At 68.4% G+C, this 22,291-nt stretch overlaps 4 protein-coding genes across 6 annotated transcripts; 3 read left to right on the forward strand and 1 right to left on the reverse strand.

The window, feature by feature from the left end:
* Positions 1–295: 295 nt before the first annotated feature.
* On the forward strand, positions 296–7,476 carry ARHGAP30 (Rho GTPase activating protein 30; the record flags this gene model as incomplete). Its single annotated transcript, XM_082496100.1, has 11 exons — positions 296–404; positions 889–991; positions 2,455–2,599; positions 2,676–2,758; positions 2,840–2,947; positions 3,050–3,177; positions 3,263–3,416; positions 3,658–3,758; positions 3,889–3,966; positions 4,587–5,341; positions 5,978–7,476. The coding sequence occupies 11 exons, from the start codon at positions 296–298 to the stop codon at positions 7,412–7,414; spliced, it is 3,201 nt and encodes a 1,066-aa protein (XP_082352226.1). The 3' UTR covers positions 7,415–7,476.
* Positions 7,477–8,040: 564 nt separating this feature from the next.
* USF1 (upstream transcription factor 1) lies at positions 8,041–12,512 on the forward strand. 3 transcript variants are annotated; one of them, XM_082495955.1, is made up of 11 exons: positions 8,041–8,131; positions 9,046–9,113; positions 9,311–9,360; positions 9,606–9,724; positions 9,902–10,003; positions 10,089–10,281; positions 10,410–10,497; positions 10,705–10,763; positions 11,397–11,491; positions 11,585–11,713; positions 11,822–12,512. In XM_082495955.1, exons 2-11 carry the CDS (start codon positions 9,106–9,108, stop codon positions 11,909–11,911), a joined length of 933 nt encoding a protein of 310 aa, XP_082352081.1. In that variant the 5' UTR covers positions 8,041–8,131; positions 9,046–9,105; the 3' UTR covers positions 11,912–12,512. The 3 variants fall into 3 exon arrangements, with proteins under 3 accessions (XP_082352081.1, XP_082352082.1, XP_082352080.1); XM_082495956.1 differs by having other exon boundaries at positions 9,612–9,724; XM_082495954.1 differs by having other exon boundaries at positions 11,397–11,713.
* Positions 12,513–13,511: 999 nt separating this feature from the next.
* On the forward strand, positions 13,512–18,589 carry F11R (F11 receptor). Its single transcript, XM_082496015.1, is given in 10 exon segments — positions 13,512–13,632; positions 15,680–15,736; positions 16,015–16,128; positions 16,221–16,364; positions 16,531–16,733; positions 16,817–16,919; positions 17,345–17,772; positions 17,776–17,785; positions 17,787–17,842; positions 18,138–18,589. Coding segments are annotated over 10 exon segments (1,230 nt in total). The 5' UTR covers positions 13,512–13,553; the 3' UTR covers positions 18,174–18,589.
* A 1,423-nt stretch (positions 18,590–20,012) lies between these two features.
* On the reverse strand, positions 20,013–21,155 carry KCNJ10 (potassium inwardly rectifying channel subfamily J member 10; the record flags this gene model as incomplete). Its single annotated transcript, XM_082496029.1, has 1 exon — positions 20,013–21,155. The coding sequence occupies one exon, from the start codon at positions 21,153–21,155 to the stop codon at positions 20,013–20,015; it is 1,143 nt and encodes a 380-aa protein (XP_082352155.1).
* Positions 21,156–22,291: the final 1,136 nt, after the last annotated feature.

Here is a 22,291-nt window from a genome sequence, read left to right on the forward strand (position 1 = left end):
AAGCGTGCCGCCCGCGCCCTGCCCTGCGGTTTCGACGCGCCGAGGCAGGAAGCGGCCTCGAAGGCGGCCGCCGCCTTCCTGCCGCCGCCAGCGGGACGCCCCGGGCCCTCGAGGCTGCGTCAGGGCCCCGGGGCCGCCGCGCTTCCTCCCCCCCGGGGGCCGCTTCCGCTCGCCGCCCGCCTCGTCCCCGCCGTCCCCGCCGCGCCGGGGCTCTGGGGGTACCCGCGCCCCGCTCGGGCCATGGGCAGGGTCTGACCCCCGCCGCCGGGGGGGGGAGGGTGTCCGCGCCGCCTCCATGTCGCTGGCGCTGAAGGCCCGGCAGAAGGCGAGGCGCAAGGGCGGTGCCAAGGAGCGGGTTTTCGGCTGCGACCTCCTGGAGCATCTCCAGCAGTCGGGGCAGGACGGTAAGCGCCCGCCGGCGAGGGATGACCCCACCGCCGCCACCCGCGGGGTCCCACCGAGCATCCCCGTGGGGGTCGCCCCCGCCGGTGCCGGAAGCCGGGAGGGCGCCCGGCGGTGCCGCGGGGAGGGGACGGGGGGGGGGGGGTGACTCACGCCGTGGGGTTGCATCACCGGCGGCGGTTGAGCAAGCGTCGCAGCCGGGGCGCCTCTCGGAGAGACCCTTCTGAGATTTGGGGGGGTCCCGGCACCCCGCAGGGCTCCAATCTCAGTGCCCCACTGCAGCCCCGAGGGGACCCACACGGGTGGCCCCAGTCTGCCAGTGTCTCCCGTGCCCCCAGGACATGGCCAGTGCGGGGACCGGCTGCCCTGTGGGGACGCCGTCACCGGGTACCCGGGAGGGGGGTGGCCCCGGTCCCCCCCAGGTCTTGGCGGGGAGCAGGCCGGGGGGAGGAGGGTGATGGCGGATGCGGGGTGCCCGTCCCGCAGTGCCCCAGGTGCTGAGGAGCTGCACCGAGTTCGTGGAGCAGCATGGGGTGGTGGACGGCATCTACCGCCTCTCCGGCGTCTCCTCCAACATCCAGCGGCTGCGGTGAGCAGGGTCGGGCGGGAGGGCCGGAGACGGGGTGGGGATGATGGGATGGAGATGGAGATGGGATGAGGATGATGGGATGGGATGGGATGGAGATGGGATGGAGATGGAGATGGGATGAGGATGATGGGATGGGATGGGATGGAGATGGGATGGAGATGGAGATGGGATGAGGATGATGGGATGGGATGGGATGGGATGGGATGGAGATGCTGGCGATGGGATATGGATGGAGACAGGAGCGGGTGGGATGGAGATGGAGCAGTTGGGATGGAGATGCTGGAGAAGGGATGGAGATGGAGAGGATGGAGATGGAGAGCGGAGCAGGTGGGATGGAGATCGGAGGCAGAGGGAGCTGGGTTGGAGCTGGAGACCAGATGGGACCAAACAGGAGGAAAATGGGAGGGAGAGAGGTGGCAGATGGGGATGGGAGCAGACAGGGTGGAGGTGGAGACTGGACCAAGACAGGGCTGGGACTGGGAGGGAGTGAGGTGGGGAGGTGACGGAGGTGGGACCAGGCGGGATGGAGACCGGGAAAAGGGGACAGGAGGGGGGTGGGACCGGAGAGGATGGAAATGGGGATGGGATGAGGCAGGACAAGATGGGATGGAGGCAGAGATGGGCTGGACGTGAGACCAGACGAGATGGAGGTGGGACAGGGACGGGAGTGGGATGAGACGGGACCGGACGGGAGAGCAGTGGGAGAGGACAGGGCTGGGATGGCACAGGAGGGGAACGGGGACGGGGACGGATGCAGCCAGTGCAGGAGCCCACCCCGGTGCTGAGTTGGCCGGATCCGGCTCCGCCGCCCCCCCCCGGTGCCCCACGGCCCCTTCCTTCCCCGTCCTGCCCTCCGGCTCCGTCCCGCTCGTCGCTGCTTCAGCCCCTTCTCTCTGTTGTTCCTTTTCTTCCCTTTTTTTTTTTATTTTTTTCCCCTTCCGTTTATTTTCTTTTTTATTCTTCCTTTCTTTTTCTCTTTCATTCTTTCCATATTTGGTTGGGATTTTTCACTCTCTTGCTTTTTCGGTTTTCTCCTCAAGTGTTTCTTTTCTCCCCTTTTCCTGTGTCCCCGAGAACCCCAGCATGGCCAGCGTCCCCGTGTCCCCACCATCCCCCTGTAACCCCATATCCCCAGTGTTCCCACATCCTCTGTGTCCCCGTACCACTGGCACCCACAGCACCCTCCTCTCCCCACCATCCTCCTGTCCCCACCATCCAGCTGACGATCTCGACCCCGATTGCAGCCCACCAGGGCTGCCTCCAGCCCCCGGGGACCACGATGGCGCTTGTGTTGTCCCCAAGCCCAGCCCAGACACCCTCCCCACCTCCACGGGCACGGGGACAACCCGGGGGCATCCCAAGTGAAACCCCTCCACGGCAGCCAAGTGGGGCAGAGGAGGGGGACTGTGCCATCCCCATCCCTGTCCCCGTCCCCTGTGCCGAGCCGGCCGCCTCGCTCGCAGGCAGGAGTTCGATGGCGACCGCTGCCCCGACCTGCAGAAGGACGTGTACCTGCAGGACATCCACTGCGTCAGCTCCCTCTGCAAAGCGTATTTCCGCGAGCTCCCCAACCCGCTCCTCACCTACCAGCTCTATGACAAATTCGCTGTGAGTTTCTACACGTCCCCCCGCCGTCCCCACCCCGGGAGGTGGCACGTGTCACCCCATCCCTGTCCCCCTGCAGGACGCGGTGGCCATCCAGATGGAAGAAGCTCGCCTGGTGAAGATCAAGGAGGTGCTGAAGGAGCTGCCGCCGCCCCACTATAGGTATGGGGACATGCGAAGGAGACCCCAAACCTGGTGTCCCCTGTGGGCATCGCTGTCCCTAACGCGCCCCGGTGCCCGCAGGACCCTGGAGTTCCTGATGAGGCACCTCCTGCACATGGCGTCCTACAGCAGCCAGACCAACATGCACGCCAGGAACCTGGCCATCGTTTGGGCGCCCAACCTGCTGCGGTGAGCACCAGGGACGGGGCGAGGGGATGCGGGGTGATGAGTACCCCCCTTCCCCGGAGGAGCCTGAGACACCCCCTCGCCCCCTCGGCGTCCCCGCGGCAGGTCAAAGGACATCGAGGCGACGGGGTTCAACGGCACAGCGGCATTCATGGAAGTGCGCGTCCAGTCCATCGTGGTGGAGTTCATCCTCACCCACGTTGAGCAGCTCTTCGGGGACGCCCCCCTCCACGGTACGTCCTGGCTGGGACGGGGGGGACATACCGATGGTGAGGGGGTCCCGGTGGGAGCCTGAAGCCCCGTCTCGGTGTCCTGCAGGTGGCGAGTCCCCCCGGCGGTCCCTGCTGCTGGGCGGGGGGGTGCCGGGGGACGGGCAGCCCCCGCCGTACCATGTGCCGGCCGCGCTGAGCCAGGGTGACGGCCCCCCCCCCATCCGGCCCTACCACACCATCATCGAGCTCAGCGACCACAGGTAGGACCTGCCGTCACCCCCTCCCCTCCCCGTGGGCAGCGCCACGAGCACGCGTGTGCTGATCCCACACATGTAAGCCCACGCACACGTAATCCCACGCACACGTGTTCTAACACGCACAAGCTTGTGGGCACGGGCTCTCGCACGTGTCCAAAGCCACCACGCGTGCACGTGCACACACACGAGCGTGCCCGAGCGTGCCCAGGCGTGCCCACCACCCCTGACGCCCGGGGTCCCGCAGGAGGAAGGGGTCCCTCAAGGCCAAGAAGTGGAGGTCCATCTTCAACCTGGGCCGTTCCAGCCACGAGGCCAAGCGCAAGCTGGTGAAGGCGGAGGAGAAAGGTGGGGACCCCCGGTGCCCCCCCAGCTGGGGCCCAGAGGGAGGGACCCCACCGCTCAGGGGATGGTGTCCCCAACTCCAACCCCGCTGTTGCCCCACGTGTCCCCATTCCCCTTCTCCGTCCTCCCCCAGATGATAAGTGCGGTAAGATAAGCCTGCGGCCGGCCAAGAGCATGGACTCACTCAGCTCCGTCCCCTTCACCAGCGACGGTAAGAGGGATGGGTATGGTGGGATTGTCGGGACAGGGTGGTGATGGAGAAGACAGGGATAGGGACGGGACGGGACGGGATGGGACGGGACGGGATGGGATGGGATGGGATGGGATGGGATGGGATGGGATGGGATGGGATGGGATGGGATGGGATGGGATGGGATGGGATGGAGGGGGAAGAAATGGGGATGGAGGGGACAGGGATAGGGATGGAGAGGGCAGTGATGGGGATGGGGCAGGATGGGATGGGATAAAGGGGACAGGGTGGGGATGGGATGGGATGGAAGGGACAGGGTGGGGATGGAGAGGACAGGAATGGGGATGGGATGGGGATGGGGACAGGATAGAGGGGACAGGATGGGGATGGAGAAGGTTAGTGATAGGGATGGGATGGCATGGCATGGCATGGCATGGCATGGCATGGAGGGGACAGGCTGGGGACGGAGAAGATGGCATAGGGATCAAGAGGAGAGGATGGGGACAGACAAGCAGGTGGTCATCGCCCTGGCCCCCGAGCAGGGCAGCCCCCATGGTGCCACCCGGCCGGGTCCCCATGTGCAGGGAGGGGACAGGGGACACCTCCGGGCCCTGACTCTTCTTCCCCCTGGGTGGGCACAGACGACCCTCGGCTGAGCAAGAAGCGGTCGGTGAAGCAGCCGCCGCAGCGCCGGGAGAGCTTCGACACCTGCCCCTCGCCGCCGGGGAGCTGCCCCGAGCTGGACGAGAGCCTGGAGGAGAAGCCGAAGGGGCAGGAGGAGCCGCGGGGCCCCGAGTCGGAGGGTGAAAGCAGCACCAAGTCGGAGCCCACCACCCCCAAAGCCGGCCGGGCATCGCTGGTGGCCCCCGGCCGCTCACCCAAGGCCGCCCGCAGCCGTGCCGAGAAGTGCGCGGGGGTCCACATCTCCGGCCCCTTCTCCGTCACCGTCCCCTTCCACATCACCTCCAATCTCTCCCGCCTGACGCGGGGGCTGCCGTGCCCGGCGCTGGCCCAGGCGGCTGCGGGCAGAGACCCCCCTGCCAGCCCCCCGCTGCCCGCCAGCCGCACCGCCGAGGACCCCGAGGCGCCCGAGCACCACGCCGGCGAGAGGCAGCCGCCAGGACCAGCCGGCGCGGGACCCCCGGAGTGCTGGGGGGGACACCGGGCTCAATGCCCCCCGTCTCCCTCGGCAGAGGAGGGGAAGGCGGACGCGGAGGAGACCCGGCTCTCCCTGGAGCTGCGGGACTCCTTCGCCTTCCTGGACAGCCCGGAGACGTGGCTGGAGGGCGGCGGGGACGGGGAGCCGGCGGCATGGTCGCTGCTGCCAGACACCATGCCGGGGGACGGCGAGGGGTTCCCCGCCATAGAGGAGGGGATGGAGAGCGGGTTCATGAACGTAAGCTGACATGGCCGCGCTTTGGGACGTGGTGGGAGGGCCAGAGGCAGGCAGAGGGTCACCTCTGCTGTCCCTGGAGGGGAGATGGGTGGGATGGAGGGAACAGGGATGGGATGGAGGGGACAGGGATGGGATGGAGGGGACAGGGATGGGATGGAGAGGACACAGATAAGGACAGAGGGGAGGGGATGGGGATGGGGATGGGATAAAGGGGACAAGGTGAGGATGGAGGGGACAGGGATGGGATGGAAGTGACACAGGTGGGGATGGAGGGGACAAAGTGAGGATAGAGGGGACAGGGATGGAGGGGGGCAGGGATGGGATGGAGGGGACATGAGTAGGGAGGGATGGGACGGGGAGGGGAGGGGAGGGGATGGGATGGGATGGGATGGGATGGGATGGGATGGGATAGACGTAGGGATGGGGACAGAGGGACAGCATGGGGACAGAGGGGACAAGGTGAGGATGGAGGGGACAGGGATGGGGTGGAAGGGACACAGGGATGGGATACAGAGGACAGGGTGGCACCGACCCCTCCAGCCCCAGTGTCTTGGGGTCATGCAGTGCCCCGTGCTCGGTGGGGCTGGGGGGGATCCCTGTCATGGCCGTCACCCTCCTGCCCGTCCCCATCCCCAGCCGGGTGAGCCCCCCACGGAGCACCCCGCCAGCTACCTCTCCATCGAGGAGTGCATGGACGAGGAGATGTTCTTCATGGCGCCAAGCGGCTCCGACGCCGAGGACCATGCCGGGGACACTGACTCGGACGACATGTTCCTCAGCGCCCACGATGACCTCAGCCCGCTGGTGGCATCACTGGAGCCACTCCACCAGTCACCGGGTGAGGGTACGGCCCCAGACACCCCGGAGACCCTGGCACCGACCCAACCTGGTGCCGACGGCACTGCCGTGCCGCAGGACAGGTCTCCGACGCCAGCGCTGGCAGGGCTGTGCCCCGCGGAGGGGGATGCTCCGGGTGAGGGGCAGCACCCCGGGGACCCCGCTGGGGTGCCAGCAGAGCGGGGGGCACCGGGCACCATGCAGCCCCTGGGGGATGGGGGTGGAGGGGAGGGGGTGGCAGACGGTGGCTCCGGCAGAACTGACTCCAGCACCGAAGCTGTGCCGGGGGCCGAGGACAGAGGAGCTGAGGGCTGCGCTGGAGCGGAGCTGGTTGCCAACACGTGGGATGGAGAAGTCGAAGAAGATGGAGATGACTCCGGTCCCCCCATCCCGGAGGAGTCCAGGGAAGGCGAACCCCATCCTCCACCAGGGTCCCCCTGCCCGGAGGAGCCAGGAGAGGCCCCTGTCCCTGGGTCTGTCCCCGAGGTTGTCCCGGAGGTTGTTCCCGAGGTTGTCCCTGAGATTATCACCGAGATTGTCCCCAAGATTGTCCCCGAGGCTCTCCCACCCTCTGCCGCCACCACAGAGGGGACCGGTGTCCCCCCTGGGAGCACCCCCAGTTCTCCCTCGCTCTCCACTATGGCTCCCCCCGAAGCTCCGCCGCCGAGCCAGGCTGAGCTCCCCGGAGCTGCGGGGCACCCCGAGCCCGTGGCCGTCCTGCGCCGTGACGGCAGCGCCCCGGTGCGCTTGGCCGCCCGCACCGTGCGGGTGCAGCAGGCCCGCTCCGTCCCCGTTGTGCCCCCCAAGCCCCAGTTCGCCAAGATCCCTCCGGCCCTGCAGCCATGGACGCCCCTGGCCGTGGCGGGGAACGCCGACGCCGCGCCGCCCCGGTGCCCCCCCAGCCCCGCCGCAGCGGAGGGACCCCCCGATGAAGCCGGGGCGGCCAGGAGGGCCGGTTGGAGGGAGGGCGGCAGCGCATCCTTCGACGCGGCGGTGGCCGCGGCCACCCAGCAGCAGCCGGCCCAGGCGCCGGTGAGGAGAATCCAGACCTATGGCGGGGGGGAGCCGGCGCCCGCCGCCCCCAAGGCTCTGCCCTTCCAGCGGAGCCCCCTGAGGCCGCGGCTGCTGCGGCCCCTCAGCTGCATGGCCGCCCCCGAGGCCGAGGCGACGGGGAGAAGCCGGCGGAGCCTCACCCGGCCGCCGGTGGGCGCCGAGGGGGCGGCGGGCGAGCACTGAGGCGCGGGGGACGAGGGGCCGGGGGGGAGTTGGTGGACATTTGCGCTCCTGCGCGGGCGACGACGGGGTCAATAAAGGCGACGGGCTTTGTCTACCGCTGCTGCCTCTGTCCACGCAACATGGCGGCGCCCGGGGAGGCCTCAGGGCCGGGGCGGGGAGGGGGGCCCCCGCGCGGCACCCCGAGCCGGGCCGTGGGGGGGAAGCAGGGAGAGGGGTTCTCCCCCCCGCGGCGGCGGTACCGGCGGTGCGGGACAGTTTTCGCGAGTGGGGTGTGGAGCACGGTGGGAGCTGCCCGCCTCCAAGATGGCGCCGCCCTCACCCAAGATGGCGGCCGGGCGGAAGCGGCCGCGCTTCGCCGTCTAAGATGGCGCCCGGAGGGGAGAGGAGGAGGAGGAGGAGTGGGGAGGGGGGGTGGTCACGCAGCGAGATGGCGCCGGCGGGGAGGGGCGGGGAGGCTGTGCCCGGCGCCGAGATGGCGGCGGTTGCGTTGCGCTACGCGGCCGCCCCGGCCCAAGATGGCGGATGGGTTTGAGGGGGGGGCGGGGGGAGGGAGCGAATGTGTGTGTGCGTGTGTGTGTGTCGGGGAAGGGGGAGGGCGGATGCGGGACCGGCTTCCGCCCGCACCCGACATGGCGGCGCGGCGGCGCCCTGCGCATGTGCGGGGCTCCATGGCGAGACAAGGGGCCGAGCGCGCGCAGGGCGGCCCGGCGCGGCGAGGTAACGGCGGGGACGGGACGGGCCGGGACGGGCCGACACCCCCCAACCCCTTCCCCGCTCCCCGCGGGGCCGCCCCCGCCCGCCGGCGGTGGTTGCGAGCCCTCCCGCGGCCCCCCGGGCCCGTCCGCCGCTACCCCCGGCGGGGTGCGGGTCCCCCCCCCCTTCCCCTTTCCCCGCCACCGCGGCGCGGCCCCCCCGGGCCTGTCACCCCCTGCCGGGCCACCGCGGAGCCCCCCCGGGCCTGTCACCCCCCTACCCGCAACCTGACACCCCCTTTTCCCTCACCGGCTCGGGGCGGGGGGGGGAACGACACAACCGGGGCCGTGACCGGGGTGGGGGGTGACATGGGGCTGACCCCCCCCGGGAGGATTTGGAGCGGGGGCGGCGCCGAGCAGGGCCCGGTGCCGGTGTCCCCCGTCGCCTCCCCCCCCCCCGTTCCCGGTTCCCTGAGCGGTGACAAAGGCGCGGGGGGGGGGGGGGAGGTGGGGGGCGGAGCGGGGTCACCGGAGGGGGGGGTCCGGCATGAAGCGATGAAGCGGACCCAAAACCGTCACCCACTGAGGGTTGGCGGTGGCTTTGGGGACAGCTGTGTCACCCGAGATGCGAAAGCGAAACAGGGGAGGCCCGAAAACGGTGGCCAAGGCCCGAAAACGGTGGCCAAGGCCGCAGTGGCTGGTGGCCAAGGCCCGGTGGCCGGTGACCGGCCGGCAGCGGCCGACGTGAGGCCGGGCTACCTCCCGTCTTCGGTGTCACCGCGGTGGCTTTGCCCCCCGCCCTGGCGTCCCGGTGACAGTGGGGAGGTGTCCCTGCCGGGGCTGGCGTCAGTCCCGCTCCGGCGCAGAGCCGGAGCCAGTGATGAGGAGGAGGAGGAGGAAGGCCGGGGCTTGTCCCTAAGCTGCCGCTGCTCCACACAGGGCTGTGAAGGCCGGAGGCTCCTCTGCGACTGCCCCGCTGATGCCTGACGGAGCGGAGCGATGAAGGGGTGAGTGCCAGCGGCCCCCTCCCCAATCCGACCCTCCCCAAATCCCACCTTTTTCCCCCGCCCCCGATAACGGGGGCCGGACTGGCTGACAGCGGGGCTGGGGCTGGCGAGGGGACTGGGTGGCATCCAGGTGGTCCCAGCTCCGGGATGGCAGAGGGATCCCCCAGCCCCTCACCCGCCTCCCCTCGCCTTGCCAGGCAGCAGAAAGCAGCTGAGACGGAAGAGGGAACGGTGCAAATCCAGGAAGGTGAGTGAGGACCCCCCATCCGGGCAGTGGGGGGACTCAGGCTGCGCTGGCAGGAAGCCCCCAAGCCCCGATTGTGCCCGGTTTAGCTCCGGCGTCGGGCATCATGTGGCTGGGGGCGTGTGCCGGGCTAACACCAGACCCTGTCCTGGGAGAAGGGGGACATCTCTGAGCTCCCTTCCACAGCACGAGACCCCTCGCCCCGTCCCCGTCATGGGCTTTCCCTTCCCCTCCCTTCTTGCCTTAAGGTGCAGTGGCCACAGGTGAGGATCCCACCAGCGTCGCCATTGCCAGCATCCAGTCCGCCGCCACTTTCCCCGACCCCAACATCAAGTATGTCTTTCGCACAGAGAACGGCGGGACGCAGGTATGCAGCACCCACGGGTTTGGGGGCGGGGGAGGATTCTGGGGGGGTTTTGGCCCCGTCGGAGTGGGAGGAGGAGTGCCGTAGCCGGATCCCGCGTGTCCAGACGCTGGGGTTGGCATTGGGTGGGCTGAGCTGCTGCTTGGCCGCCCGTCCCTGCAGCCGCGGCTCTTTGGGCAGGTGATGTACAGGGTGATCCAAGTGGCAGACGGACAGCTGGACGGACAGACGGAGGGCACCAGTGCCATCAGTGGCTATCCTGCCGCCCAGTCCATGACACAGGTGGGTGCCGGTGCCACGTGGGAGCAGAGCCGTCCTTGGCGTCCCCACCCCTACTGTGGCACCCACTGTCGTCCCTCCCCTCCAGGCTGTCATCCAGGGCGCCTTCACCAGCGAGGATGCGGTGGAGACGGAGGCCACGGCCACTGAGACTCACTACACCTATTTCCCCACCACGGCCGTGGCCGACACCAGCACCTCCGCCGGTGCAGGGACCACGGCCACCGCTGTTGTCACCACGCAGAACTCGGAGGCCCTCCTGGGGCAGCCCACCCCCACAGGTATGGCCATGGCAGGAGGGGGGTGTCACATCCCGGTCCCTCAGATCCCCCCCGTGTGGTCACAGTCCCTTCGGGGTGTATTGGGGTGCTCCCCGCCTGACCCCCCCCTCTCCTTTTGGGCTGTTCAGGGCAATTCTTCGTGATGATGTCACCCCAGGAGGTGCTGCAGGGCGGAACGCAGAGGTCCATCGTCCCTCGCGCCCACCCCTACTCCCCGTGAGTACCAGACCCCTCCCCGGCTCCCCCCGGGCACAGGGGTGTCACAGCTGTGCCGACGCAGAGACCCCCACAAGCAAAGAGGGGGGGATGCTCTGGTGCTTCCGGCAGCGGGCTTGGTCACCCCCCGTGCCAGCGTGGGGATGGTGGGACACGGCCGGATCCCTGCCGGTGGCGCTGGGACCAACGCTGCCGCTCTCCCCCCAGGAAGTCGGAGGCGCCGCGGGCCACCCGGGACGAGAAGCGCCGGGCGCAACACAACGAAGGTACCAGCGACAGGGCAGGGGGGGTCATCCGGCTCTCGGTGAGGGGCGGTGGGCACTGTGGGGTGTAGTGGTGTGAGGAGTGGGGCCATCCCTGGCTTCACACTGTCCGTTCCCACCTCTTAGATGGGAAAACTCAGGACATACTGCAAAGCTCTGTTAAGGGTCAGACATTTTTTTGGGAGAGCTGTAATTAGCAGCTCAAACCTTGGGGAGGGTGAGGTCCCCCTCCAGCCCAGAGGGGGGGACGGTGTCTGGGGAGAGCCCCCAGCTCGGGTGGAAGCGCCAGGCATGATCCTCCTTCTTTTGCTTTCAAAAACAACTTCTCCAAGCCACCAAAACCCGGGCATTGGGCTGGTTTGACCCCAAAATTGACTCCCATCCTCGTCTGCCTGGGCTGGGGGGGGGAGCAGAGCTGTTTGGGTGCTGGGGGGGACAAAACAGGGCAAGATCCGCCCCTGTGCGTTGCTCCTGCCCTTCCCCGGGGGTGCTGGGCTCAGCGCGGTTCGGGATGGAGACCCCCAACACCAGCCAGGAGGGTGCTGGTTTGGGGATGGGTGGGGGGGACACCCCACTAGGGGTCTCAGAATGGTGCTGACTCCCCCTCCTCCTTTCTCCCCCTCCTTCTCCTCCCAGTGGAGCGCCGGCGCAGGGACAAGATCAACAACTGGATCGTGCAGCTCTCCAAGATCATCCCCGACTGCTCCATGGAGAACACCAAATCGGGGCAGGTAGGAGACCCTCCACGGGATGAGGGAAAGGCGCGGGGGGGGGGGTGTCCAGTGCCCTCCACTCACCCAACTCTTCCCGTTGCCCCCACCCAGAGCAAAGGTGGGATCCTCTCCAAAGCCTGCGACTACATCCAGGAGCTGCGGCAGAGCAACCACCGCCTCTCCGAGGAGCTGCAGGGCCTCGACCAGCTCCAGATGGACAACGAGGTCTTGCGGCAGCAGGTGACGTGGCAGAGGGGGGGCTTGGGGGGGAACAGGGATGTCCTCTGGGGTGCAGGGGGGTCTCCGCTGGCCCTCACTCCCTATTTTCCCCCCCGGACCCTGTTCCAGGTGGAGGATCTGAAGAACAAGAACCTGATCCTGCGGGCGCAGCTCCGCCAGCACGGCGTGGAGATCGTCATCAAGAACGACAGCCACTGACGGGGACGGCGGGGACGGGGACCCCGTGGGGTGGACGGGGACGGGGGAGTGACACACACACCCCTGACCCCAACCTCGCACCTAACCCCCCCCCCTCCCCCCCAACAGCGAGCACCTCCCCGGCGTGACATGAGGACCCTCCCGTTTGGTTTGTGTGTCCCCCCCAGCCCCGATCCCAACCCATTCCCCCCCCCTTCCCCCCCCCAAAAAAGGTGTCACCGTGCCCCCCTGCCCCTCTCTCACCTCCCTGTCCCGTGTCCCGTCCCCCCCTCTCCGCGCTTCGTGCACTCGCTCTCGGCCCGGCGGGCGCCGGCCCCCGCTGCCCCCCAGCACTGCCTCGGGCTCCCGGCCCCCCCCTCCCCCCTCCCCCCCTCGGGACACCCCCTCCCCAGGGGACCGTCCCCTCCCGGGGGGCCGCAGCGTCTCCCCACCACCACCACCCCAAACCATGTCCCTGCTGGCCCCGGGCGGCCACGGGGGTCCTGGGGGGCCACGAGCCCCCCCTTCTCCCTGCCCGCTGCGGCTGGCCCGGCCCGGCCAGACTTTTTTTTAAAACTCTCTGAATTTAAAAAGCGAAAATAAATAAAAATAGTGATTTGTTTTTCCAGGTCCTACAGTTTACTCCCCTCCCCCTCCCTGCACCCTGGGGACCCCCAGGCCCTTGAGGGGGGGCTCTTGGGGACCCCAAATCTGTCCCCACCTTGTGGTATCCTCAGGTATGGGACACACACACGGGGACCCCCCTGTGTGCCCCGGGGAGCCGCGGGCGCTGGGGTGGGGGCTCCCACGGACACGTTTCCCCCCCCCCCCCCCCAGGACCCCCTCACGTGTCCCCTGGGATGGGAACCGGTGTCACTGGGCCATGAGGTCACAGTGTGACATCACTGCGTTGCGACGGCTCTGTGGGACCGCCAGGAATGGGAGTGTGGGGTGTACTGGGAGGGCACTGGAGGGTGCTGGAAGGTAGTGGGAGGGTACTGGGAGGGCACTGGGAGCATTGGAGGGTACTGGGAGGGCTCTGGAAAGTACTGGGAGCAGTGGGGGGGCACTGAGAGGGTACTGTGAGGTTGCTGGGAGCACTGGGAGGGCACTGGAAGGTGCTGGGGGGACCCTGGTGGGTACTGGGAGGGTACTGGGAGCTCTGGGAGGGTACTAGAAGGTACCGGAAGGGCCCTGGGGGCACACGCGGTTACTGGGGGCACTGGGAGACGTGAGGGGCCCGAGGCGGCCGCAGGCCCCGTCGCTATGGCAACGTCCGGGTCTCCGCCTGGGGGCCGCCACGAGGGACTCAGAGCGCACCCATTGGCCAGAAGTTAAAGCGCTCTCTCTGATTGGCCGGTAGGCCTCGCCCTCTCCACACCTGTCGCTCGCGCGGCCCCTTCACCTCAGCCAATCATGGCGGAGCTGCGGGGCCGAGCCAACCAGTCACGGGGAGGGGGCGCGCCCCTCTCCTTGACGAGACAGTCAGCGCAGCCAATGGAGCCGGCGAAGGGGCGGGGCTCCCAAGCACCTGGCGGAGGGGCGTAGCCGGGTTGGCCGGGCCCCGGGGGGGCGGTCCCGAGGGGGGCGGGCCCCACCTGGGCGGGGCGGGGCGGGGCCGCACCTGGTGCTGGCGGGGGCGCGCAGTGCGGCGGCGGCGGCCATGGCGGGAGCGGAGCGGCGGGGCGGCCGCGGGCCCCAGCCCCGGGTCCTGCTGCTGCTGCTGCTCGGGGCGGCGGTCGGTGAGTGTCCGGGAGGGGCGGGACGGGGCGGCAGGGTGTGGGGGGGGGCGGCCGACCGGCCGCGAGGTGCCCGAACAATGGGGCGGCCGGTGCCCGGGGCGCCGCCGGTACCGGGAGGGGCGGTAGGGTCCCCGTTGGGGGGTGGCAGCGGATCGCCCGGAGGGGAGCGGGTCCGGGTGGGAGCGGGGCGGTGCCGGTACCGGAGGGGTAGCGGGGGGTCCCCCGGGGCGGTACCGGTACCGGGGGTTCGCGGTGTTGCCGCCTGGGGCGGAGATGGTCCCCGGGGACGGCGGTGGGTTGCCCGGGAGGGGCCCCGGTACCAGGCGGCGGCTCCCCCGGTGCCACGACCGTGTGCCATCCACCCTCCCCGCTCACGGGAGTCCCGGTTGTACCGGGTGGGGGGAGGTCACGGCGGGGCCCCGGTGCCGCCATACACACCGCGATAACGGGCTATTAATAACCCGGCGCTGCCCGCCGGACCCCCCCCCCCCCCCCCCCCCCCCGCCCTGGGGAAGCTCCGGTAATGCCCGGCACCCCGGTCCTGGGGCCGCCGCCGCCCCGTTATTTACGGTTTATGTTTGGGTTTGTGGGTGCACCGCCCGGGTCACCCCACTGGGGGGGGGAACGACAGCCCCGCGACCCCCCAAAGGTCCTGGGGGGGGGGCAGGAACCGTCCGGGCACCGGGGCGTTCCCGGTATTGCCTTCTCACCAACAGCCGGTAACGGGAAGGGGGGGGGGGGGGGGGCTCGGGGTACCGGGGGGTGCGGGTCCGGACGCACTTCCCGGGGCCGGAAAACCGCCGTGGCCAAACATCCCCTTCCACGGCTGTGGGAGTCCCCCGTGGCGGGGGGTGTCCCTGTCCCGCTCCCCCCACGGCGGTGGCATCAGTGGGTGACATGTGCCCCCCCCCTCCCCCCCCCCGTGCCCCGGGTTAATGAGTAGCCGGTGTCGCGCCGCCGCCACTCCCAAAGGCCAAAGTTTTGGGGTTTGTCACCGGCGAGCGGGCTGGGCCGGCGGTGGCCTTCCTGTGGTGGCCTTCCTGTCCCCGCTGTGACGTCCCCACCATTGTGCTGGAACAATCCTGGAGCGGGATGGGATTAACCCGATCCGGGCTGATTTGAACCCGCAGCCAGCAGCACCCTTGTCCTGGCGGCAACACCCACCCCAGGGACCCCGTCCCGCTCCGGCTGCCCCCGGGCTGGTCCCTCGGGATGTCACCTTTGTGCCATTTCTGTCCCAAATCCACCCAAACAAACCCCAAATCCTTCTCCCCTCCTCCCTGAGCCGCAGTGTGGTTCAAGACACAGCCACGATGGGGGTCCGATGGCGTTCCCGGCCAGCGCCGTGCCACCGCGCTGGCACCGGGGAAGCACTCTGTGCCTGGGGACACCAGATGCCCCGTTCCTGCCCGGTTTCACCCCAAAATTGCTGTTTCTGCCACCACCCGCCTGGGTTTCGCTCGGCAGCGGTTCGGGGTGCAAAGGTGCGGGTGGGTCGGGGACAAGGCCGTGCCAGTTCCCCGTCACCTTCCCCCACGGTGTGATTAACCCTCCGGCATCGCCGCCTTCCCCCCGGCCCAAAACCGGGAGCCGGAGCAGCTGCGCCAGGAAACGCCAGCTTCGAGGACGAGGGACACGGCCGGGACCGACGGCACAGCCCGTGGTGCCACCGCCACGGGGGAAGGGCAGGAGGACACGCGTGTGCGGGCCGTGACGAGGCGCGTGCGGGGGACGCGGGGGCGTCTGTGCGTGTGTGCGCAGAGGGCAGGGAGTTGCGAAACGCCCTGGCCGGTTTCCTGCGAAACCAGGCAGAAACCGGGCAGGGCGGGAGGTGACGCCACAGCCCGGGCAGCGCCCGAAGCAGGCAGGACGGGATTTTCCGGCTCCTGGACCCGCGACATGCCGCACGCAGCGCCACAACATACCGTCACCGCTGCCCCGGGGCTCCCGCTGACCTCCCCGACCCGGCCGCAGCCTCCCCTTGCGCCCCGTATCCCATCGCTGGGGTCCCCCTCGGATTTCTCAGCCGTGTCCTTTCCCCCCACAGCGTCCGCAGCGGGAGCGCAGGTCACCTCCGAGACCAAAGAAGTGCCCGAAAACAAGCGTGAGTGCCCAGCTCGGTCCCCCCCACCCCGTTATCCTGGGGGGGGCATGGCCGAACCGCGTCCCCCGGCACCTCTGGTGCTGCAAATGGGGTTTGCCCCGAAGTCCCCGGGCCCCCAGAGGCTGCGGCGGCGGAGGCTGAGGGGGGATTTTCCGTGTGGGGCTGCACTGGGGAAGGTTTGGGGGTTCCCGGTTTGGATTGCCACCCACCGCAGGACGCGAGCGCGGTGCCACTCTGGTGTGGCGGCACGTGCCCGCAGCATCGCTGTCCCCCGGCAGCCGCCGACATCCCCTGCTCGGCGTATTGGTCCGGCTGGAGGAGCCCCCGCATCGAGTGGAAATTCCAGAAGGGCTCTTCGCTCGTCCTCTTCTACTACGGGGGAGAGCTGACAGGTACGTCCCCGGGGAACCCCCCCGGCTCGTGGCACCGCACCGGTCAGTCCTTCCGTTGGACGTTCCCAGCCCCTTCTCCTCTCTCCCGGCAGAACCCTACAAGAACCGGGTCCAGTTCTCGCCCACCACCATCCACTTCAGCACGGTGACGCGGGAGGACACGGGGAAGTACATCTGCGAGGTGGTGGGGGACGGCGGCCAGATCGCCAAATCGGAAGTCAACCTCATCGTCCAAGGTACGGCTGCCCCCGCCGCACCCTCCCCGCTCGGCTGACCCCACCGTCGGCGGGGGGACAGCCAGCCCCGGGGGTGGGGGTGGGGGGGGCTGCACCCTGTCCCCCTCCCCGGCGTGTGCCGCGCCGTGCCGTGCCGTGCCAGCCCCGCCGCCGCGTTCTCCTGCAGTGCCCCCCTCCAAACCGGTGGCCCACATCCCCACCTCGGCCACCATCGGCAGCAAGGCCGTGCTGCGCTGCACCGAGACGGACGGCTCGCCGCCCCCCACCTTCCGCTGGTACAAGGACAGCATGCTCATGCCCGCCGACCCCAAAACCAGCCCCACCTTCCGAAACTCCTCCTACACCCTGAACGCCGACACGGGGGAGCTGGTGAGCACCGGGGGTTCTAAATTTGGGATCCCTCCCCTGAGCTTTCTCCCCAGCCCTGCTCTCATCTCCCCGCTCCCCTCTAGATCTTCGAGCCCCTGAGTGGCTTCGACACCGGTGACTACTACTGTGAGGCCATGAACAACGTGGGCTCCCCCCAAAAATCGGACGTTTTCCGCATGGAAGCCAGTAAGGAACGGCGGCAGAGACCGGTGCCGCGTGTCCCCCCCCCCACCCCAGCGTGGGGCTTTCCCAGGCTCTACCCGGGCTGCATCCGGCGTGGGTCATATTTTTAGGGGATGCCGTCACCCCTTCGCCCTTCTGGGTTCAAAGGCGTTAATTAGCGATGCTGTTAATGACCCTGCTGTGTGGTCTCCCACAGCCCGGGCTGGAGTGAGCCATTGGCGTGGGGCTGTGGAGGGGGAAGGGGGAAAACTGCCCCTTGGGGACGTGTAAAACCTGACCGGGCATCCCATCCACCTCCGAACTGGGTCCGGCTTCGCTGCCAGCCCCGCTTGGCGCTGGGTTTGGAGCGGGGACCCCCCTTCAGGCCGGGATTCCTGCGGGGTGCCGCGGTCCGGCCGCCCTCCCACCTCCCGCTGGCCTCTTTCCAGGTGAAGTCAACGTCGGCGGCATCGTAGCGGCGGTCGTGGTGCTGCTGATGGTGCTGGCGCTCGTGGCCTTCGGCGTCTGGTTTGCCTACAGACGGGGCTTCTTCAGCAGTGAGTACCGCGCCGGACGCCACGGGAGTCGCCCACCCCGGTGGCGCCCCCCCTCCCCCCCTCCTAAAACCCCTCTCCTGTTTCTTTTATTTCAGAGAGAAAAGAGTAAGTGGAGCTGTAACGCTGCTGCCTTCCTCCCGGCTGCCTCCTCTTCCTCCCGGCTGCCTCCTCTTCCTCCCGGCTGCCTCCTCTTCCTCCGCCAGCGGGCACGGGTGCTCTCTTCCCCCCCAGCCCCTGCCCGCCGGCCGGGACGCTGCCGCGGGTGTCACCGGGCGCTCAGGGTGGGGACGAGGGGGACGGCGGGCAGCGGTGCCCTCTCCTAACGCCTTTGCTTTCCGCAGCACCGCCGGCAAGAAGGTGATTTACAGCCAACCCTCGCACCGCAGCGAAGTGAGTACGGGCTGGGACGCGGGCGGTGACGGTGCCACGCGGCCGTGTCACCTCCCCGGGGGTGAGCCCCGTGCCCCCCCTGGGCTCACAGGTGCCATCCCTGTCCCCAGCGTCCCTTGTCCCTCTCCTGCCCGGAGCAAGCCGCGTTCCTCGGGGACCGTGACCCGCTCTCCCTGGGGACCGTGGCAGAGCCAGCCGGGTGCTCCCCCCCACCCCACGGCACCCCACGTCCTCCTCCCACCCCCTTCCCCACCACCCGCCACCCGTTAACGTGTCCCCCCCCTTGTCCCCACAGGGAGAGTTCAAGCAGACGTCGTCCTTCCTGGTGTGACGCTCCTCCCGCGCCACCGACTCTGTAAATGTCTCCGAATCACTGTAGCTACGCCATGATTTTAACTATTATTTTGTTTTTTAAGTGTCACCCGGTGCCTTTGCAGTCACGTCAGATGTTTTTGGGGGGGGTGGGGGGTGTAGGTCTGCTGTCCCCCCCCCCCCTCCTTGTCCCCAGCAGGACGCGGATCCTGCTGCCCTTTGGGGACGTCACTGCGTCCCCTGGGGGGTTTCTCGGCCGTGTCCTCGGAGGGGACGGTGCAGCGGTGGGGGCTGGTGTAACCCCCCCTGGCTGTCCTGGGGGGGTGGGAGCGCACCAGTCCCACCCACCCACTGGTCCCAGTTGCCCCCGTACTGGGGGGGGGGGGGCTGGACCCAGCCCATGGCCAATGGCTGCTGGAAACAAATAAACCTGTGTCCTTGTACCGGTGCCCTTTTTTTTTGGGGGGGACACACACGACACAACGTGTAGGGGATGGTTCCGCCCCCACCCACCTGCTTTTGGGGGGCTGAGGGGGACATGGGGACCCAAGGGTGACGCGGCGCAGGCAGCGGAGCCCTTCCCCACCGTCAACGTAACCTTTATTTAGTAACTGCTTCGCCTTTTCTCCCCCCAAATCGGGGACGAGACCCCGGCGGCAGCAGGGCTTCGGCGAGCCAGTCTTTCGGGGGGGGGGGGGGACGGACACGGGACACCTTCCTTCCCCCTTATATATATATAGATTAGTCGTACTATATATATATATGTATGTATATCTCCTGGCCTCAGCGCAGCGAGGGGGGGCAGCCGGGGCCGCGCGTTAATAGCAGAGCTCTACGTTAGCAGCAGCGACGGGCTCGAGCGGGGCTGGGGGGGCCGCCCGGCCCGGGGGGGGGGGACACACGGCACCGTGTCCGATTATCGGTGACGCCCCGGGGTGTGTTGTCCCCCCCACCCCCCTGCAGCCCACATTTTGGGGGGGGGGGGGGGGGGGGGGCAGCACAGGGAGGAGGGCCCAGCTCTGGGGGGGGGTGATGGAGAACAGGGGGGGCTCAGGGGCTTCTCCTGCCTCAGTTTCCCCTGTTGAGTGCGTGGTGAACCGGGGGGGGGGGTGGCAGGGGTTTGGGTGTTGTAGGGGGGGCCGAAGGGGGTGCAGAGGGGTTGGGGAGGGGGTCCGCAGGGATGGGGGGGGGGTCCCACAAGGTCGGAGCCTCCTGCTCTCCCCGGCCCACATGTGCAGCGAGCGGACTCGGGTCTCAGCCTCAGCGCACCGGGGCGGCGTCGGGCAGCGAGAGGGCTCCCGGCTGGTGAGGAACGGTGTCCCCAATGGTCCCCGGGGGGCTGGAGGTGGCCATGTCCCCCCCTCCCCGGGGACAGCATCTCCCGGCAGGATTGCGTCCTGCAGCGGGGCCGGGGGTCTCTGGCTGGTGTTAGCAGAGCATTAGGGGAGGGGGGGGACGAGGACAGCCCTGTCCCCGGGGGGTTGGGACAGGGGATGACACCCCACCGGTGGTGGGTGACCACCTGGGAGGTCCCCGAGGGAGCTGCCCTGTGCCGCGAGGAAGGGGGGAAATGGCCCAGCATGACAAGATGAGGGGAAGAGCCGGTGGCCTCTCCAAGGGCTGGTGGCGCCTCCAGGACTGGTGGTATCTCTGGGGCTGGTGGCACCTCCAGCAGTGGTGGCACCTCCAGGACTGGTGGTATCTCCGGGGCTGGTGGCATCTGTGGGGCTGGTGGCACCTCCAGGGACTGGTGGTATCTCCGGGGCTGGTGGCACCACCTCCAGCAGTGGTGGCACCTCCAGGGGCTGGTGATGTTCTCCAGGGCTGGTGGCACTGTTGGTGGCGTCCTGGCGGGCGCTCAGACATTGCTGATGCGGACACTCAGGGGTGCTCCCTCCCGCTCCCGCTCCGCCGCCTCCCGTAGGGACTCCTCCAGCTTCATCTTCTCGGGGTCCCCGAACCGAACGGTCTCGTGGAGACAACAGGGGACCGCCACCTTCACCACCTGGTCGAAGAGGCTGAAGTCGGCCACGTACTTGCCGCTGGCCGAGAGGGAGATGGCCGGGGTGAACTCGTAGCCCCAGAGGATCTCCTCGGGCAGGTAGGAGGTGCGCACCTGGCACGTGGCGCTGGTGGACTCCACGGTGCCGCTGAGGATGACCACCAGCTCGAAGTCGCCTTCGCCCGTGCGTAGGGCCATGTCCCGGAAGGGGCTGGCGTCGTCCACCACGTGGTAGAAGGTGAGGGGCAGGATGAGGAAGGGGCTGTCGGAGGAGGTGTCCACCTGGAAGTCCACGTTGACCTGGTTGAGGCGGACGCTCTCACCCTCCTTGGTGAGGTGGGTCTGGAGGAGCTTGCCCGTCACCTGGCAGCCGATGAGGAGGCTCTTGCGCATGTTGGCCACGCGGATCATCAGGCAGGTCTTGCCGTTGTGCTGGGCCACCACCGCGTTTTGGCTGAACTTGATGGTCTCGGCGCGTTTCTTGGGCCGGGCGATCTTGGCCAGGAAGGTGCCGGTGATGAAGATCTCCATGATGGTGGTGAGGACCAGCTGGGTGATGAGCAGGACGATGGCGAGGGGACACTCCTCGCTGATGTAGCGGAAGCCGTAGCCAATGGTGGTCTGGGACTCCAGGGAGAAGAGGAAGGCGCCTGTGAGGGTGTGCACCTGCATGACGCACGGCGTGTGGTTGGCCGGTGGGTCGAACTCCAGCAGGTCCCCGTGGACCACGGCCACCAGGTACCAGATGACACCGAAGGCAAACCAGGTGCCGGCAAAGGTGGCGGAGAAGAGGACCAGCTTGTAGCGCCATTGCATGTCGATGAAGGTGGTCCACAGGTCCTTGAGGTACAGGAAGCGCTTGTCGGCGATGTGCTCCATCCGCACGTTGCTGCGGCCATCCTTGGTCATCACCCGGCGCCGGCGCAGCCCCGAGCCGATGAGCGGGCGGCTGTCTGTCTGCGTGGTCTGGCTGTAGTACACCTTGGTGGCTGACGTCATCTGGAAGAGGCGGTGGGAGGGGAGGTGAGGAGGTGCTGCCTGCGGGAGGGGGGTCCTGGGGAGGGTGGGTGGGACTGCTGAATCAGTGGGCAGAGGGATGGAGAAGAGGGATGGAGAAGAGGGATGGAGGAATGGAGAAGATGGATGGAGGGATGGATTGAGAAGGTGGATGGAGGGATGGATTGAGAAGGTGGAGGGAGGGATGGATTGAGAAGGTGGAGGGAGGGATGGAGAAGAGGGATGGAGAAGATGGATGGATGTAGAGAAGGGGTAGGTGGGAAGGTGGATGGAGAAGAAGGATGGATGGAGAAGATGGATGGATGGATGGAGGGATGGATGGATGAAGAGGGATGGAGAAGATTGACAGATGGAGAAGATGGATGATGGATGCATGGAGAGGAGGGAGAAGGAGGATGGATGGGTGGGTGGATGGTTGGACGGACAGATGGATGAGCAAAGGAATGGCTGGACCTGAGGGATGGGTGGAGGGACAGAGGGGATGGAGGGGGGTGAGGATGGAGCTGAGTGGTGGCAGACGGAGAGGAAGGATGGGGGGGGGGGACGCAGATAGACGTGGGGGTGCACTGGGGTGCAGATGGGTGGGTGGGAGCTATGGGGGGGACACCCCCCTCCCGCCCCTCCTCAGTGCTCCCGAGGGCAGTGCTGTGTCCCACCCCTCTGCTCACCCACCCGCTGTCCCTCTGTCCACCCGTCTGTCCCTCCAGCCTCAATCCATCTCCCCAGCCGTCCTTCCGTCCGTCCATCCATCGACCATCACCCATCCACCCAGGCGTGCCAGATCCGTGCTCCTGTCTGTCCACCCCTGTACGCATCTGTCTGTCCACCCCTGCACATGTCCATCTGTCCAGCCATCCCCCTGTCCGTCCCTCCATCCATCCCTTTTCCCTCCGTCCACCCCTGCAGAGGCTCAGCCATACGCTTGTCCGTCCGTCCATCCACTCACACACCCTCCCACCCACCTGTCCGTCCGTCTGTCCCTCTCCGCACCCACCCCTGTCCCCTCTGTCCCCTGGCAGCCCCCCCGCGGAGGGGACACGGCCGTCCTGGCCCGGTGGGAGGAAGAGGAAGGGGGATGAATGGGAGGTGACAGGGACAAATGGCCGGTGGCAGCGCCA

Source organism: Vanellus vanellus (genome assembly GCF_965231255.1).
Source record: "Vanellus vanellus genome assembly, chromosome: 27".
NCBI lineage: Eukaryota > Metazoa > Chordata > Aves > Charadriiformes > Charadriidae > Vanellus > Vanellus vanellus.

Bases quoted from the DNA above. Each gene is read 5' to 3' on its own strand.
- USF1 (XM_082495954.1), top strand. The intron at 9,725-9,901 runs GTATGCAGCACC...CTCTTTGGGCAG, and splicing joins CAGAGAACGGCGGGACGCAG to GTGATGTACAGGGTGATCCA. The intron at 10,498-10,704 runs GTGAGTACCAGA...CTCTCCCCCCAG, and splicing joins CGCGCCCACCCCTACTCCCC to GAAGTCGGAGGCGCCGCGGG.